This window comes from Pinus tabuliformis, chromosome 4_2, assembly GCF_031772625.1.
Source record: "Pinus tabuliformis cultivar Carrire ecotype Pingquan chromosome 4_2, CPIR1, whole genome shotgun sequence".
Taxonomy (NCBI): Eukaryota; Viridiplantae; Streptophyta; class Pinopsida; order Pinales; family Pinaceae; genus Pinus; species Pinus tabuliformis.
In genome coordinates, this window is record NC_142304.1 from 826,859,537 (window position 1) to 826,879,458 (window position 19,922).

Consider the following 19,922-nt stretch of genomic DNA (forward strand, 5'->3'; position numbering starts at 1 on the left):
AACTTACTTTCCGTGTCGCAACTTCAAGGCAAAGGCTATGACGTCTTCTTCATCAAGGAGAAAGTATACGTCAAACACCCGAGTTGGAAAAAGAAAGTGCAGATCGGGATCAAAAGTAACAGGTTGTATAGACTACAACTAGAATCACCAATGGCACTAATAGGCAGTCATGGAGACAAAGATTTGAACGAACTATGGCACAAAAGAATGGGACATTTGCACCATGAGAGAATTCTCAGGAGCACTGTAACAGGACTTCCGGATCTTAGTACGGAACGAGATGATGTATGCAGAGGATTGGCTCTGGGAAAGTATGCCAAAGCAACATTTCCTAGAAGTAAAAACAGGGCCAAGTGTGTACTAGGATTGATACACTCAGATATTTGCGAACCTATGTCCACTAAAGCTCTTAGTGGTGCCGAGTATTTCCTTACCTTCATTGATGACCACTCAAGGAAAACTTGGATTTATTTTCTGAAAGCCAAGGACGAGGTTGTCTGTCGATTCAAAGAGTTCAAAGCTCTGGTGGAGAATCTGATTGGGAAGAAAATAAGAGTCTTGCGCTCAGATAATGGTGGAAAGTATGTCGATAAGGACTTCACTGATTTTTGCGCTAAGGAGGAAATCAGAAGAGAGTGGACAGCTCCTTACAATCCAGAGCAGAATGAAGTAGCAGAAAGGAAGAACAGGGCTATTGTAGAAGCAGCTAGGGCCATGATGTATGATCAGGATATGCCAAAATTCCTGTGGGCGGAAGCATGCAACACAATAGTCTATGTTCAGAACAGGACTCCTCATTGGGCATTGGGCAAGATTACTCCAGAGAAAGTTTTCATAGGGAAAGCGCTTGAAGTCAGTCATTTTCGGATATTTGGGAATGCAGTTGAATCCCAAAAATGATATCTAATATAATGCATTGCGTAAACCCCTAATACTTAAATTCAAAAAGAGTGAAGGGATCTCTACTTGAATGGTTCATGAGGCATAATACTTGTTAAGGTTTTGCAAATGGGGTAGCAAGCTAAGTGGGCTTGATTGTGGGGAAAACTCCACAGTTAAGTGTGTTTGAGCCAGAGGCGATCTGGGATGGGTGGCCTCCTGAGAAGTCTTGGTTACTGGGAGCAATCCCCGGAAGTGATGATTGGTGCTATGTGATTCATTTCACTAGTTTCAATCCCACTTCTTCACCCCTGTGAGCATCACCCGATACAATGAGTGCTAAGTGAACTATTCTAAAATCATGAGAAATTAGTCAGTTATGACTACCTCTCATGGAAATGGTCATACGTGAATGAATTAACGCAGTTGAATCCCAAAAATGATATCTAGTTTAGCATATTGTCGGGTACCCGAGGAAAAGAGGAAAGAGCTGGATCAAACTACAGAAAAAGGATATCTAGTGGGATATAGCGAGAGCGCTAAGGCATATAGAATCTATCTTCTAGGGAGCAGGAAGGTAGTGGTTCGACGAAATGTGAAGTTCATGGAGGACAGGGCTTTCAGAAAATCTCGTGAAATGCCTTCCAAGGAGCAGTCAAAAGAGGAGCCTTTGGTTAAACCTCTTCAAGCAACGGAAATAAAGAATTCTTCCTCGGGTCAGGAAGATTCACAGGACGAGGAAGAGCTAACAAAAGCACCTGTTGGCAAAGGAAGAACTAGCAGGGAATTTTGTCAGATTATGCAAGATGCAGAGGACTTCATTGGTGCGCCAAGAAACAATAAGAGGTAGCGAAAACAACCAGATAGATATTAGGCATTAGTAGCTCAGGATGGGGAGCCTTCCAGTTTCCAGGAGGCAGTTCAACATCGGGTTTGGCTAGATGCGATGGTAGATGAGTACAACTCCATAATGGTGAACGATGTCTGGGAGGTAGTGCCAAGGCCTCAAGATAGATCAATGGTAGTTTCGAGATGGATCTACAAGATCAAATACGTTGCAGACGACAGTATAGAGAAATATAAAGCCAGGTTTGTGGCTAAGGGGTATGCTCAGAAGGAAGGAATTGACTATGAAGAGACCTTCGCCCTGGTAGCCAGGTATACATCTATTAGAACCGTGATATCTCTTGCAGCACAGATGGGGTGGGAGATTCATCAGATGGATGTCAAAACGACATTTCTGAACGGGGTGATAGAAGAAGAGGTATACATTGAACAACCAGAGGGCTTTGAGACACATGAGAAGAAGTCTCATGTATGCAGGTTGAAGAAAGCCTTGTATGGGCTGAAACAGGCACCTAGATCATGGTATTGTCGAATCGATGGCTACTTGTAGAAGATGGGATTTGTCAAGAGTGACGCATATCCAAATCTCTACTATCTGGTTGTAGAGAATGAGCCGCTAATCTTAGTATTGTATGTGGATGATCTCTTTCTGACAGGATCATCCAGGCTCATCAGGGACTGCAAGAAGAATCTAGCCATAGATTTCGATATGAAGGATTTGGGACGAATGCATTATTTCTTAGGGTTGGAAGTTTGGCAACATAAGGGAGAGATTTTCCTTGGGCAAGGGAGATATGCTACAGAAATTCTGAAGAGATTTAGGATGGAGGACTATAGACCCATGGCTACTCCAACGATCACGAACTGGAAGAAGATTGATGCATAAAAAGACAAGGATGTTGATCCCACCTTATACAGGCAACTCATAGGGTCCCTGATGTATCTGGTCAATACCAGGCCAGACATTTGCCATGCTGTCAACACCCTCAGTCAGTTCATGGTGGAACCGAAGAGGGAGCACTGGGCAGCAACCAAACATGTTCTCAGGTATTTAGAGGGAACAGTCGATTATGGACTCTTGTACACCAGGAGTAAGGATATCAGATTGAGTGGATTTACTGATGCAGATTAGGCAAGAAGTTCAGTGGATAGGAAAAGTACCTCTGGGTACTTTTTCAACATTGGATCCGGAATGACCTCTTGGTGCAGTAGGAAATAGATGTCTGTGGCTTTGAGCTCATCTGAGGAAGAAATATGGTGGCGAGCACAGCTTCGTGTGAGGCCATATAGCTCAGAAAACTGCTTGTGAACCTATTCCGAAGAAAAATGGAGGCGACCAGGATCATGTGCGATAATAAGAGTTGCATCAAGTTCTCTGAGAATCCAGTGTTTCATGATCGGTCAAAGCATATTTCTATCCAGTGTCACTTTGTCAGAGACTGTGTCCAATGAGGAGCTGTACAGTTGAGCTACACTCCTACAAGAGAACAGGTGGCAGACATCCTCACCAAGGCCCTTGGAAGAACAAAGTTTGATTATTTCAGGGAAAAGATGAGGATGATAAAGAATCCATTTCAGTAGCAGAAATGGGGGTGATGTTGCAGTGCAATAGCAATCAACAGTAGCACGATGCAACGTGGCAGAGGGAGTTGTAATGCAGTTGCAGTGTTGGAAGAAAGGACCAGCAACAACACAGATGCAAAGGGAGCTGCTGTACAGATGCAACAGTGGCAGTGGCAGGACCATGGGCAGCAGTACAAGATGCAGTAGTGCAGAGGATGTTGGGCAGGGGGGCTTAGCATCAACATAGGGACCGATGCTGGATGATCAAGGTGATACTCAGTGAGGAGTATTACTAGAGCACAGTCCTCGCTAAGAGGGAGTGTTGATTTGGGGTAGCATCGGATGTGCTCTAGCCATGAAAATTGGTGGAGAGGCTAAAGCACATGAGATCTCCAAGACCTAGAAATGGTTTGAGCAGATTCTAACCGGTTTCGGAGATATCAAAATAATTAATATTTTTAATGGAGTTCCGAAGTCTAAACTTAGGGAAAATAAATATTAATGGGTATTATATAAAACTGGGTTAGAAGGGTCCAAAAGTCATGGATCAAGCCAAATCTAATCTTAGCCGTTGATTAGAGATTTAATCTTGGCTGTTGATGGACCAACGAGAAAAGCATAAGAAGAGGCTTAAGGTTCAGTTGGAGGACACACTGAGGGAGACCGGTCAGTTCGATTTTTGGAGCGGGGTTAGCTGAGAAATTCGAACTAGTGGTCTGGAGAACAATAGGAGGTAGCAAGTACGGAACAAAGAGTCGGGAGCAACTCCAGAAGACCAGCGCAGAGGTTGGAGAGGGAGACACAGAGGTAGTAGCAGACTGCGCAATCACTGGAGGGCTTGCTTGGGTGACCCAGAGAGGCCTGGTGCTGACGGCGGACGCAGAGAGGCAGGGTTTGGCACAGAGTGTCTGGGAGCTACACAGAGGTCAGCCAGGCTAATGCTGAGACTGGGAGAAGTGCTGGAGAATTTTTTCTCTCTGTTGGGTAAGCCAGTTTTGCACCCTGTTGTACTGAAGAATCGTTGAATAATAAAATACTCCCTTGCTGCATCGGTTTTCCCACATTGGTTTTTTTCCGGGGACTGTTGTCCAAAATATCTGTGTCGATGTGTTGATTCTTGTGCATGTGTTTGTTTTTGTATTATGGTGTGATATCTGCAACATAATTTATTTTAATTTTTATTGAAGGAATTTCATAAATAACTTATTGGAAAATAAGTAGGTAAAGTAAATCAGTGGTTGCAGTGATAGAATTTCCACAGAAACTCCTGTCTTTAACTTAGTTTTTCTTTAGGGACCACCCCCCTTAGCTAACCTAGGAGATAGCTTAAACAGAGAGAGTCAGGATTAGTGTGACAGTCCCTTCTCTTAGTTTCGTGCCACCAACCACACCTTGTGGGGTTGAAATCTCTTCTCACTAACTTGTAGGTAGGTGTAGACGGCAGGAGTAACCGGCCCTAGGAGGCCTGATGTGATTATTGTATCTCATTCTCATTGTACTTTGTATCTCAGATAAACAATTGATGAATATCTAATAGAAGAAGAATAAATGAATTCCGGGTTTTCGCCCTTGTGGGGTTTTGCCCTGGTCTCCAACCAAATCTTGGTGTCTCTATTTTGCATGCTTTTCTTCAATTGACCTTTGTTGTTCTCTCTACATAATTGCTAATGTTGTTAATGGTGTTATGGGGTGAATGTAAATATTGAAATTAACACCATCAATCATTGTCTGACATTTGGTGCAGGACCAGGGCCAGGGCCTGGCAAACAACCCATCATCTTTTCTCCTAAAAGGGGGAGAAGGCTAGCTGCTAGTCTTGTTTGTTTTGCCATTGTACATATAACTTGTAATGATGAGATACATTTATATATGTGATGCTATTTTGTATTGGTTCTTCATATCGGAGTCCTTGATTGAACAATTATCAGGGATCAACATGATTATCACCTTTGATGTATCATTTTTATTTGACATCCACAACATCACATATATCGACGCTTTCTTCATATTTATGTGCCAATGTGTTTATTTGATGCAGTTGTTGATTTATATGTTTAAAAATCTGAATATATATATATATTTTGCATTTTTTAATGTTTGCCATGGTTTTCCGATTTTATCGCTGATTTTTCTGAAACGATGTTTTCAGGAATCTCGCCGATTTTTTGCTGATGCCGACTTTTTCAACACTAATGTGAACAATTTACTCATTAGAGGGCATGTAACATACCTAATTATTAGTATTAGTATTCACATTAACTAAAATAATGTAAAGTTGCGTCTTATAAGGTACTCACTTCACTTATGTCCTCTCTCTCTCTCTCTCTCTCTCTATATATATATATATATATATATATATATATATGAAACAATCTTCTCGACTACATACCACCATACCCTTGTAACTTATACATTTAATATATCTATTCCTCTCCATTGGACTATACCTATAAATGCCTATGGTACACTGTTACTATTGTAAGGTATGCCACACTTAAGTTAGGGTTTCTTTTTCTTTCTGACTGGGAGTTTCTCTCCTCATTTGTAACTTTTATCACTTAAGCGAATATAATCGATGGAGTTTCATTGGAGAGCTCTTTTTCCAGGCAATTCAGATTTACAGGTGCAGTTCACTTGGGTGTGAAGGTGCTTCCAATCTTTGTGCTTTTTTATTTTTTTTCTATTTATTTCTGTTAACCTGACTTCATTTCTATCATATTGCTTGCTTTTATTTCAGTTACCTCTAAAGTTTACAGTGTAATGCCATTTTGTACGTAGGCACGCTGCAAACACTGTTCTTGCTTATTTTATAATTTATCTATATTGTAGAGAAGCTCATTTTAGATTAGATATCTAGTTTAGGCGACATTAAGTATGGTTATAGGGAGCGGTGTTGGTTCGCAGATGAGTTCTGACATCCTCTTGGGAAAGTTCTAAATATTAAAATACCATGTGCCTTCCTTCCATCAAACTTTGCCTATAGTCCAGTAAATATATTATCTATTATTGTTTATTAAGTAAAGCATTTATCTAATATTGTTAGTTTATTTTTGTTGTCAAGTTATCTCTCTTTCAATAGTTTTGATATATTTGAAGTTTGCAAAACTATTTCACTTTATTTGTTAATGCGAGTGTATTTATCTGTGTGGCTTTCACTTTTGGTTGTCTGCCTGAGTTGAATGGAAAATTCATCTTAAACGTTTATAAGTGATGCATCGTCCCTCCATGCACCCTAATTTCGGGAATGGCATCCCTGTATTCACACCCACAGACACTGCCTACCCAGTTTCCAATATATTAGTTGATCATTTCTTATCACCAGACTCCTACTTCTAAGTGCATATCATGCTAACCTAAATGTTTTCGCTCAAGTTGAGATATGTTGTGTTTATAGAAGTGGGAGACCGTTTTGTGACATTATGTAAAATATTTTTAATGTTCATAAAGAATAAGTGCAAAATAGACTCCAATATTTAGTTAGGTTCTTCTTTAGAACTATGCATTGCATAAAATTTTGTCATTCTCAATTTAATCACAGGTGATAGTATTTCTATTGATCTGCAGTGGCTTATATGTTGTCCATGCATGATGCATGTTCTCTGTGCTTTCCTTTTCATTTTCATTTCCTGAATCTAATTATGCATTTTGTATCTCCTTTGCATCTATTTTTAGAGACAATATATTGTCTGTCCTGACTTATCTGCATGTTTTGTGCTTTTCCTTTTCCTTTTGGAGATTTCTGCCTTACAAGAAGGTCCCAGCGAAAACTTACCCAAGGCACACTACTTCAGTTTGGAGTTGGACTAAGTACCAAAACGAAGGACAAGGGGAAGAGCATAACACACTTCAGAAATGATATCATACAACAAGATATGAAACAGAAACTTCCAGCTGATACTGTGGCCACTGTACTACCGTCTCCTTCTTCAAAGAATCGTATGACAGATACTTTTAATGGGAATAGTAGAAACACTGGTTCAGAATTTCAAATTCAACAGACGAGTGGCACTTTGAAAACATTGCCAAGGGCTATTTTAGAAATGGCTAGTGCAGAAAATTGTGATGTAGAGGAATCTATCAGCAAAACCCCTACTGAAATGTCACCTTGCCCCAGTAAAGGGGACATACAGTACGAGTGTAGTCTTTCAAACAATGAAATAGAAGTAAACAACCTTGCAGATTCAAGGGAAGGTAAAATTTCTTTAGAGAATGACAAAACCTTGTATGCACATAGAAGCACTCATGAATCTTGGGCTGAGTACTGCAACAAGGGCAGGCCTGTTGATCACCATGGATTAGATGGCACAATAACTATTCTAAATGAAAAAGAGAAAGCTTGGGCCACAAGCAATAATTTAACCAGCATCAGTTATTCCTCATCAAAGAAGACAGACATGGTGTCTTCTTCCTTGGTGGTTGTTCAAAAAGATGCATCTGAGAACAAAAATATGGATGGCATCAAGAATAATTTATTATTGGGAATATTAGACACCCATATTGTTGGGCGCAAGTTCAATTCTGAAGTCAAGGTGGAGCAAGGAGCAACTATTTCAGTTGTGAGAGATTCAGAGAATCCAAAGGATAAAAATGCAATCAAGGTTCTCTGCTTCTGTTTTTCTCCTAGGAATAGTATTGACAATGGATAAGCGAATTCTTCTATAATTTGAGAATTTTTTTCACTGTTGTTGTGCTGTGTTCTGATCAGGTAACTTATGTGGGTTCTGAAAACGAACCAGTACTTGGTCATCTTCCTCGAGAATTGGTTCGCTATCTTTCTCCTCTTCTTGATAGTGGTCTCTTGCAGATCGAGGTACGCCAGATTAGGAAGAAATGCTACATTTTCAGGAAGCAATTCCATTTTTAATGAGCTTTCTTGTAATTCATAATCAAATTGTATTACCTTTACCTTTTTCTGAAAAGGGAGGATTGGCCTGTATATGAAGTGAAATCATTGTTGTGCATCATACATGGACTTCTGTTTAGAAGACAATGTGATACTGATATATCATACTCAACCTTTCTCTTAAATGCTATGGGACTATCTAGCATCTCAGTGTAGTAACTTGATGCTCTCCATTTTTGTACCCATTAGCTCCTTATGCACTATGTATTGGAGATACTCCAGGCAGTATGCCAATAGCCTTTTTCCTTAGTATCAATCTTCATTGTGTTGGTTTACTGCACTTTGTGTAATGGTTGATGATGTTTTGCAGGGTATCATTACATCTGTCCCCGAGAATGATTTTGCTTCAGTTCCTATAAAGCTATTTTGTCAAAAAACACAGTTCAATGATCAAGAAAACTCTGGCAAAGAAAAATTTATTGAGACTATCTGGCTGAAGGCTGTACATGCGGTTAAACTGTTGAATAGTTTTCCATTGGATACACCCAGATATCAGAGAAACTTCAAAATCATAATTCAAACAGTGTTGGAACATCATTCTCACTTGTTTACCAGTGAAGAGAAGACCTTTTTAGGTATAAGTTCATATTCTCATGTCCTATGTATTATTGGTCTGTAATCATGTTTAATTGCTCTAAAGGTTGATAAGTTTATTTTTATTTCTCTCAGAATCTTTCCAGTCCTTGTCAGCTGATAGCCAAAGGCTTTTTATTCGGCTCTATCAAAGGAAAGGTACTCCCTCACGCCAGTCTTCACTTATTAGGTAAAGTATTTTGTGTTTTCTGTTGTTTTTTTCTGTCATATTTACTTTAAATATGCGATCTGTGGCCAAGAGAGAAACAGATTGATCATGCATTGGTCTCAGATAAACAATAAGATAAATAAACATCTAGAAAACTTATGCTGCCTGCAAGATGTGGTCATGTCAATGTATCACTTGGTCGTGGGTTGTTGTATAAGGCAGTGTTGCTAAGAGTTTTTCCCTGAAACGATTAAATCGGCCGACTAAATTAGCAATTTTTTCATTTTTGAAAAAATCATGATTTTTTTGAAAAATCGTGATTTTCCCCCAAAAAATCTTAATTTTGTAATTTTTTTTAAATTTTACCGATTTTTTGCCAATTTTTACTGATTTATCCCAATTTTTATGATTTTTTCTTTTTCCGGACCCTCGCCAATTTAATCCCGATCGTGATTATCACAACATTGGTATAAGGGGCACTGAAATTGCCTGATTTCTAGCGAGGTTGGTTTCCCTGGCAAGTCAAAGTTCCACATTTTCTGCCTTTTTTTTTGGAAATCTGATGATCTTGATCATCTTACAACGGGCCAAAACATCTATGGGCAAAGTTCCCAACAATGGGGTGGAACTCTGATTTCTGACAATGCTCCTACTGAATTTAGGGGATATTTTTGCCAGATGGGGGGGCAATTTGAGTGCTCCTTATCCCACATCATCGATATATATTCATTTCAGATAACCTGTATGATAGATAAACAAAATCTACAAGATAAGATAAGATAATCTTATTAATCTCCAACAAATGATAAAAAGGAAGGTCCTTGGGACTGGAAGGTAATACCAATCTTCAGTGGTGTCCTAAGATACCCCAAAAGCATAAAGAAAAATATAATGTAATCGAGGAAAACATGAGCTAAGTATTACATCCAAGAGGAGGATAGAGGAGAGTGTGCAAGAAAGTGCTTAGAAGTCTATAAGACAGTATGAAGAGGAAGAAGTTGAGGGGGAGGAAGTATCTGCTGTGGAGTCAAGCATGGAGAAAGATCCAATAAACTGTTGAATGATGTTGCTCGAGGAGTGTCCAGGACCGAGAAGATATGGCTGGTTGATCCTTATAATCCAGGGAACATGAACAGAACCTCTCCTAACATTTGAGGCTGTCTGCAAATACCATTGAAGGTGGAAAGCGTTTTTTGCTATGCTCTGGTCAAATGAAACTTCATTGAGTTAGTTTCTGCATTGTCCTTAGCATAAAGAGTCTTTCTGGATTATCCATATAAGGCAATGTCTTGTTCACCTGGCAACTTAACTGCTTTCAGAACAAATGATCTAACACTTATTGACAATTGTGTTTGCCAGAATATCTATTCCTTCATTATTTGTAGCAATTATTATTCTCATAGTCTATTTCAGACTGATTAATTTCAACGATGGTTATAAATATCCTGGACAAGATGCAAGTTCAGAGTCTAACATTCCGTGTATATTATAGATGATGAAAAGTGCTATTAATTTCCAGGAGACATAGATGGAATTCTGACTTTGCCTCTCTTAGTTGGACACCCTTCTCTCTTTTTTCTTTAAATTTTGTCTGCCTGTACTTTGGGACTTATATTGTTAGATTAAACCAAAAAAACTAAAATGGAGTCGACAGTTATTGTTATGGTTTTTTTCCTCTCTCGATGGTCATTCACGAACATTTGTTGGCTGATTGTATCATTTGTTTCAGGACCCTGGTTCCGGATGTCAAATCTTTCTTACACTGACATCACAGATTTGAAATTGGCATGTCAGGAGCTGCTAGGTAAAATCTGTAACTGACGTGTTTGGATGTGTTATTTTTTACTAGGAATGGATTAGACATTTTGTTATTGGAATCTCAACATGGCAAATGAAGATAAGATAATATAATTTTATTAATGTCCTCAGGTGATTACAATAATTTTCTGGAGGCAATTCTTGACTACTTATTTTACATTTGCAAGTTTATTTCACTTTTAGAATTCTCTGACTTCGTTTATGTATCTGAACAGTGGCTGGCTATATAAGTTGTTCAGAATCCGAAATGGAAGGCTCTGGAGCTGTCACGAAAGAGATGTTGGAAGTCCTTCTTGTGCCTGAACTTAGACAATTAGTCAGTGTGGCAGTTTTGAGGGTAACACATCATTCACAATTAGAGGGTTACTGGAGCTTTTTAGTTAGTTAATTTTTGATGTTATGTTTGACCCCTTGACCAAATATGTTCAATGTTTCAAAAAATTCAAAGTTGCAACAATTAGCTATGTTCATCCAATTTAGGCATAACTGCAATGTCCAAATGAGTGTTTTTTCTTCCAATGGAAAAAAATGTGATTTTACTAACAAAGATAAAATTACATATCAAATTACCTTTTTCAGGCCAAACATAAAGACACGACTATGCCCATTGTTAAATTTCTAATACCAGCCAGATTTATTTTCTCACGGCAATTTAATTTATCCCTAGTTTATTATTTATTTACCCAAATAATAACTAAATCATAAAAAGTAAAATCACTGGTATCTTTAACTTCTTGGAAAAATAGGCAGCGGAAATAAATCAGAGAGATCAATTACACATTGCAAAAATTAATTAACCGACAAACAATTTTACGTCATTTCATTATCTAGAGGTATCTCTAGGGCACAATAGAGTATGGATTGTGGTATAGACAGGTTGATGGGGTGAGGCTTGAGGGCTTCACTGATGCAGATTGGGTAGGAAGTTCCATAGACAGGAAGAGCACATCGGGTTGCATGTTTAGTGTTGGATTAGTAGCTATTTCCTGGTTCAATCGGAAGCAGAGATCAGTTGCATTGAGCTCAGCAGAGGCCAAGTACATGGCTGCCTGCCTAGCAACATGCAAAGCTATTTAGTTGAGAAAGCTGCTCGTGGGCTTGGTTGGACAGGAGCTAGAGCCCACTGTGATCCACTATGATAATCAAAGTTGCATCAAGCTCTCTGAGAATCCAGTGTTTCACAATTGCTCAAAGCACATCAAGATACATGATCATCACATCAGGGACATTGTTTAGAGAGGTACACTTAGACTCCAGTACATACCAACAGAGGAGCAAACAACAGGCATTTTGTCCAAGGCTTTGCCAAGGGGAAGATTTGTTTATTTCAGAGATAAGTTGGGTGTAGTGCAAAACACCTTCCTCTCTAAGAGGGAGTGTTGATTGGAGTAGAGAAGCAAAGGTTCTGCTTGCTTAGGTGTCGAGGCTTGCAGGGGGACCTGTTACCCACCATTATGCGGGTAATATCCCTAGGAGATTTTTTTTCCAAGATGGTCCTCAATCGGTAGCTAGTAGCCCCTTGTAGCCACCAGCTAGCTCATTATGCCATTTTCTCCACCACCTGAGCCAGCCATGTGGCCCTGCGCCCATCTGCCATGATTGTATGTTTGAAGGTGCGCCTCCTGAATCTAAAGGTATGCCTTGTCATTTTGAAATTGAGTATTGTAGTTTGCTTATCATGGACACTTCTGGGCATGGATTAATGGGGGGATTCGGCATAAAGAATGGGCTAGGTTTGTGCTTTTGTCCCCTAGACCTCTTTTAGGAATTAACTTTGGATTCTAGTCCCGTGGGATCTCTTTTACTGACCATTTGGTTCCAGGGATGGTATTTCACAGAAAACCTCGATTTTGGTTGCGTGGTCCCACTCTCTTATCCGCTTATATTACCCTCTATCCATTCATTGTTACCCCATTCATCATTTCTCCCGCTTGGGTCCATATTTCTCCATTGGGTCCACATAGGGTTAGCTTGCCTCTTCCCCTTGCCCACACTTTGGGTCAGGCCTGAAATGATGCCCCAGAGGTTGATGCAGCTAAAAAGAAAGATAAAAGCATATTTGGCCACATTCAATAGGAAAATGTACCATGAAATGCAAAATATGGTCGAGATAAACACATTTAGCACGTGGGAAAAATCCAACACATGAGATCTACCCCATCATCATGGCCATCATCCTGGTTCCTACAGGTTCTATGAGCCTTCTTCATCATATAGGAACCCATGATTGTTCCAACCCCTCGTGGGCGATGAACCGCCCCACATTAAAAGGGTGAATTCACTGCTATATCTTATACATCATGCTCTAACCCCTTGAGCCCCGAGTAGTCAATCAAATAAAAACATAAAAAGGCAAAAGACATAAAAAAGGGTGGAAAAATCAAGGAAAAATCAAGGCCGGGGCACCTCATGTACCACGATTGCTCCCTCTTGCACATTATAAACCCAATTGTGGGCTTCTCTTTTATTAGCTACTCTTGTACCCCAACATGTGGCCCAAGGCTGCCCCTTCTCATCCCCTACTTCATTCACCTATCTGTCACATGCCACCACCTTTTGAAGGATGTACCTTGACTATATTATCCCCTTTAGATGTAGAAACCACCTAATAGGATTATTGGTTAACCCCATTTGGAGTTTAGGAGACATTAGCACATCCCGAAGCCCATTATGGAAGGGCAGGCCATTATGAAGTCCCCACTCGTGGTCCATGATTAGGTAAGCTCATTTACTCGATTTCTCTAATGACTTGTTCTATTGGAAGGCTAGGGGACACATTGGATCTTATGCAGGATTGCATATGGTTTCCATTTTGGGTTTGGTCTCCCTATACAGGGTCCTAATCCTCCAGAGGGCTACATTGGCACATGTAGGGTGAGCATTGAGAGCCGTGGGCCTCCACACCAGTAGATTGCACTCCATGGATCCCTACAACCATTCAAGGATTGCTCGTGGTTCACTTATTGGACGAGGAGGATGCACCTGATCCATCATGCCCAGCTAACCCTAGATCTGCACCATACACTTGGTAGATGATCCAGGATTTGCACGATGATGTGGCATCACCTACACCATCATCCTAGCCCTTGCAGGCGATCTACATGCATCTTCGATTTGTTTGGTAACCCATGAGGACACTTGTGTGCCCCCACATGTCATTTGGAGCACCATAGGTTATTACAAGGGGCCAACCCTTTGTCCACTGCTTTTGAGGGTCTTATTCTTCATTGTGGCACCCATGGACCTCATTAGGCTTGTTAGAGGGCCTTACAACATGCATAGATTATTATTTGACCTCTTGAGAGGCTTACTTTTTCATTTATGAGCTAGTTTGGTGGGCTTGTCACCAAAAGTTGTATTATTAGAACATTATTTTATTTTTGGGGCTTATGTAGGCCAAGGAGGCTAATTCAAACTCCTAAGTTGTGTATAAATACAAGTGAGATGAGCTCATTTGCTCATCATTACTTTGGTTGGGATCTCTTTCTTCTTTAGAGAATTTCACACTTTTTCTAGAGAATGAATTGGAGCTTTTATGGATAAATTTTGATGTATGGATATTGGTCTATCTTCTCTTGGGGCTTTTCTCTTGTCAATTGTGAATGGTTGGATATATTCTATTACATGTAAGTACACACTTTTAATGTTATTCTTGTTTACCTTGTCATATACATTGGACCGATATTGTTGTTGTTCTATGGGCTAATTGCTGCATGCATTTACTGCTTAAAAATTGTGGAATTTTGTCTTTATTATAGCATCTCTCAATGTATGGGCCATGTAATATGAACGAAATCTCCTAGGGGTAATTCTATCAAAGAATTTGACCCTGATAAGCCATTTCCTTTGCACCTCGATGTATAAAAGCTGCAGGGTTGCTTCTCCTTGACCTATAAGGCTAGTGAACTGATCTTGAGGCTTGATTGGGAACGAAGAAATCCTACTCATATTCATCATAGACTCCATTCTCCCAAAGGTCAAGGCACTGACCTAGTAAGGGTGGTCTCTAAAAATCATATTCTTTCACCTCCTTTTGAGTCTAGTCAAGTTGGGGTACCTATGGCATTAATTTTGCGACAAGTTAGCCTTCCAAAAAGTTCGATCTCCTACGGTCTCTTGCACTGGCCTTTCCTCACGCTCTCCTCCAATTTTGAAGCCATTTTGACTATGGAGTTGGGAGAAAAGCCAAGCCCTAGCTCCGAGATCAAACCTTGCTCTGCCATCCCCAAGGCTAGTATCTCATAGGGTCAAAACAACATTTTCAAGTGAAATTTTTTTCTTTGATCCTTTCCCCACCTTTTCTAGGGTAAGAAATATCACTGGTTGCTACATTCTTTCCTCATACCCTAGACTGGGTCCACTTGGCCCCGTGTGGTCCCGCTCCTTTGAAAGGCCATTCTTCAAGAACCATTTGGGATACCAATTCTAACAAAGATTTTAGGGATTGGGGAACTCCTTCACAAGTCTTATCCCATAAAGTTAACCCTCAAATCCTCTCTCCCTTTCCTAGAATACATAGTACCTTGCTTAGAAAGCGAGCAAGCCCCATCCTTCAAACTCTTCTTGGAAATGGTTTATTTGGGTCACTCATATCCATTGACTTATACTTCATTAGTGACTTCATACAATACCGGGTTTCCTCCCATTGGTGAAAGTCCGTAAATAGAAGGGAGCCTTAGTTGAGGTGACAATGGGCTAAGTATCCATTTGTTGCCCCTGGCCTAGCATTTTCCCTTTAGGGATCCCCCTTAGGTCCCCTGCTAGTTTGAGCGGTAATAGGACTCACAAGACAATTGCTCACAAATTATTAATTTAATTTACTATTTCCTAATGTTGGACTTTGGAAAAATTAAAAAGCCTAAATTCAACATGTGATTAGATTTTAGACCTTCATCATGAGTTAATCTTAGCCATTGGAAATCATGGTGGGGCCAGGTCGACTTACTAGGGGGAATAGGGTGCAAAATGTTGAAATTTGGCAGCTCAGGGAGAAATTCCCTCCTTTGGGAAGCCCTTCTCATCCTATGAAGACCTTACTAGCCCTTGGAAGAATTTAATTTGCACAAGGAAAAATATTATTTTTAATATGAAACCCACATCTACACAAAAGTACAAGTTGGCTTGGGCAAGGAAAATCGACCTCTTCAACCACATATAAATACACATCATGTCACATCACTTTGGAGGCATCATCACATCATCCCACCTTCTCTTGATTGGTTCGATTACTTCTGAAAATTGCAAGTCTGAGCTCACATATGCGAAGGAGAGAGAGGTGATTCTGTTGACCAACGTTGAATTTTTGTTTGGGACTGTTTTGATTAGCTTTGACGTGAATTTGACTTGGGTTGATTGAATTCTTAGACTATTTGGGAGGCATAGTTGACTGCTGCTTTGACCGAGATTTTCTGTGCATCTTTGACTAGTGTTGACTGGAATTTCTATCCTAGGGTTTATGCAGGTCAACCCTTTGACTGAATTGAAGACTTCTTTCAAGATTGTTTCGACCGAGTTTGACTGAGCCAAGGAGGATAAATTCCTTGCTGCCTTGATTGAATCTTTTGGAGGACTTTGACTGTTGACTCATTATGGCAAAATTGATTGTTGTTGACTTTGACTAGAAATTGGAGATTTAATTTTTGACTAGATTTGAATTTTTGGGTTCATCTGGATTGGATATTGGATGGTTGGTTTGGATTGTCAAGACTTTGAACTTTGACTGATTGATGTAGTTGGATTATGTATCTCTTTGCTGAACATTTGATGACGACCTAATAAAAGAAGAATTTGAAGAAAGGGTTTCCCCCTTGTGGGGTTTTTCCCTGGTCTTTGACCAATTTGCTGTGTTTCTATTGTTCTTGGTTGTCTTCTATTGTGCATTTGATTTACTGTTCTATCTACAATTGCTTATTGTCGTTGGAAGATTTGAATTTATTGGATAAAGTGATTGCTAATTGAAGAAGAATTGTAATAAGTGATCAAGTCAACATAGAACACTGAAAAATTAACATGGTATAAGTGCTGAGCTGAAGATAAGCTTGTTACCCAACACTTGTGGGTGATGCCCATAGGAGAAAATTTTCTCCTACATTGTCTTCAGCCGGCGGCCAACAATCCCTTGCAGCCACCAGATAACTCGATGTTGAACTTTCTAAGTTTACTTAGTTTAGAAACCCTTCAGACACTTTTTCTGATTTATTCCTACCTACTTGTTATTTTTCTTTAACAAGTTATTTACAGAGTAAATACTGAAAATAACAACAATGCATGCTCAACATATTACAGATCAACAACTAAAAGAAACAAGAACAAACACACCACATGACACCATTATTTTTGGACCAATGTCCCCGGAAAAACTCAATGTGGGAAAACTGGTGCAGCTATCTGAGGGTTTTCTTATTAAGCAATATCAGAGTACAATCTAGGTGCCGAAACTGGCCTACCCAACAAAGAATTTCCTTAGCAGCTATACCTCACAGTTTGAGAGAAATCTCTTGGCTGAAACCCTGAAAAGTCCTTTTGGCAGCTCCTCAGCGCAAAATTGCTTTGCAACCCCAGCGTTTGCCCAATTTGGACTGCGTCAGCCCCTCTCTGTCTCACGCTGGCCCTGCGTCAGCCTTTCTTGGCCCGCGTCAGCCCTAGGAGGCCCTACGTCAGCTTTATGGGTCTCTGCGCTAGACACGCTGGCCTCTCTGGTGCTCTGCGCAACACTTGGCTGCCTCTGCGTGGCCCTGCGTGAGCCCTTGCTGGCTCTGCGTCACTCTCCTTGGCTGTTGCGCTGCTCTCTCGACACAATCTTTGCCTTCTCTGTTTCTCTGTACTCAATGCCCCTCAGTTGCTCTCCCGATCACTGATTCTATCTCTCTTAGCAAACCCCGCTCTAGAGAATAGAATGACTAATCACTCTGGTGTGCTCTCCAAGTGACCCTCAAGCCTCCTCTTATACTTTTCCTGTTGACATATCAACGACTGAGATTAAGTCCCTAATCAACGGCTAAGATTAGATCTGGCTTGATCCATGTCTTTTGGACCATTCTAACACAGTTTCATATTAATCCACATTAATATTTTAATTTTCCTAAGTTTAGACTTAGGGACTCTATTAAAAATATTAATTATTTTAATATCTCATAAATTGTTTAGAATCTGCCCAAACCCTTTCTGGGTATTGGAGATCTCATGTGCCCCAACCTCTCCACCAAATTTCGTGGCTAGAGCACATCCGATGCTACCCCAAATCAACACTCCCTCTTAGCGAGGACTGTGCTCTAGCAATACTCCTCATTGAGTATTATTCTGATTATCTGGCATTGGTACCTATGTTGATGCCAGGCCTGGTACCCACCATCCTCTGCACTGCTGTATCTTGTACTGCTGCCCATGGTTCTGCCATTGCCACTGCTGCATCTGTATGACAGCTCCCTCTGCATCCGTGTTGCTGTTGGTCCTTTCTCCTAACAATGCATCCACACTGCAACTCCTCTCATCATGCTGCATCGTGCTGCCCACTGCTGCACTGCAACTCAGTTACTGAGAAGTAAGTAATTGATCTCCCAATTTGACCTCCCTGTTGGGCTAGAGACACCCACTGATGCTGAAGCTCCCTTTGTCGCTGACAAGTGCTCCCTCTCTGACCTCTACGTTGCTGCAACAACTCCCTGCATCTCGCACCGTTGCACACCTCTCTGTGCCATCCTGCACTGGTGCAACACTCCTGTGCCTCTCGCACTGCTGCAGCCTACTAGCCTCGCATTGTCTTGGGAATCCTGCACTGTAGCTCTCTCTGTCGCTCCATCTGCATCCGTCTCTACCCACATCAGCCAGTCCTGCTACCTCTCTTCAGGGCTCCCGTAGCAAGGTCTAATCCAAGAGGTTGGGTACCTCGAGGATCCTGCCCCTCATTGCCTATAGTCTGCCTGACTACAGCTCGATGTCTCCCCACTTCCGCTCAAGTGGTGCGTGTGCACTCATGGCACAATCATCGTCTGTCAAAACTTTCTTCTCTGCCTATGTTGGTGTTGCCTTAGTCTTGGAAGACTCTCCCTTATTCTTCTTCCTTGGGCACTGGGTCGCATAATGACCTAGCTCCCCACAGTGGAAGCACTTGATCTTGGATAGATCTTTCTTCTTCCACTTCTCCTGCTTTCCCTCAGATGCTAGGGCCACATCTCCCTGCTCTTGCTTGACGTTGATCCCCTTGCTGCTGCTACCCGTCTTCGACTGCCATTTGATCTCTTCCTGGTGAAGAGCTGCGCACATCTTGTCCCAAGGTGGAAGTGTCCCTCTGCCCAATATAATCCGGACAAATACTTCCAGTCTTCTGAGACAGCGTTCAGGGTTGTCCTCACCATCAGCACCTGATCCGGTGTTGCCCCTATAGCAATCAATTGATCTTAGATCTCATTCAGTCCTCCGAGGAAGGTGTCAATCGGTTCTCCCTTCTTCATCTGATACGACCTCAACTGATTCTCAAGCAGCATTCTTCTCTGCACAGAAGTATGCAGGTACAGGTTCTTGAGAGCCTCCCACATCTCAACTGCCGTTTCCTTCTTGGCTATATGTGGTACCACATGATCCCTGATCCCTTCAAGGATAATGCACTTGGCCCTCGCCATTGCCTCTTTGTACTTGTCGTTATCATTGGGGTCAACTGCGATAGCTATAATGTTCAAGGCGAAGTTCTTGACACATTCCCTGTCAAGCACTGATAAGATTCTGGCCTTCTAGACTGCGAAGTTCGATGCTCCGTCTAGTCTATCCTGGTCTCTTACCCCGTGTAGTGCCATGATGCTCCTCTACTTCCCTCCTGGAAGTTCTTTGTTCGACTCCTCTGAGTCTCTACTTCCCGTCTAGAAGTTCTCTTTTGGACTCCCTCTGAGTCTTGATTTCCCAACTGGAAATCCTTCTGCCGCTTGTCGAGATGCCCCCTACTCTGATTGTCTTGTGCAACTGCACTACTGATCCAGGTTCCTCGGTTAGAATCCCTCGGTAACAACTCCTTTGGCCCTGCTCTGTTAGGTACTGTTTGGACTACAGCAGCTCACCAGCTCCACTCTGCAATATTTCTGCAGCCTTCTAGACTCTAGCAACTATCTCTCTGTGAATTGCGTCAACCGCTCTCTGTGTTACGCTGGGTCTGCGTCAGCCCTGGGATGCCCTGCATCAGTC

The 19,922-nt window shown here is 41.1% G+C and overlaps 1 protein-coding gene across 2 annotated transcripts in view; it reads left to right on the top strand.

The window, feature by feature from the left end:
• LOC149172212 (zinc ion binding/nucleic acid binding/hydrolase) overlaps positions 1-19,922 on the top strand; it is a 252,682-nt gene that overhangs the window by 117,449 nt on the left and 115,311 nt on the right. For both annotated transcript variants that reach the window (XM_089424259.1, XM_089424258.1), the window contains exons 3-8: positions 7,024-7,886; positions 7,994-8,098; positions 8,502-8,766; positions 8,861-8,923; positions 10,663-10,737; positions 10,967-11,088. In XM_089424259.1, coding sequence (XP_089280385.1) covers positions 7,024-7,886; positions 7,994-8,098; positions 8,502-8,766; positions 8,861-8,923; positions 10,663-10,737; positions 10,967-11,088 — 1,493 coding nt within the window. The remainder of the gene's footprint in view (positions 1-7,023; positions 7,887-7,993; positions 8,099-8,501; positions 8,767-8,860; positions 8,924-10,662; positions 10,738-10,966; positions 11,089-19,922) is intronic.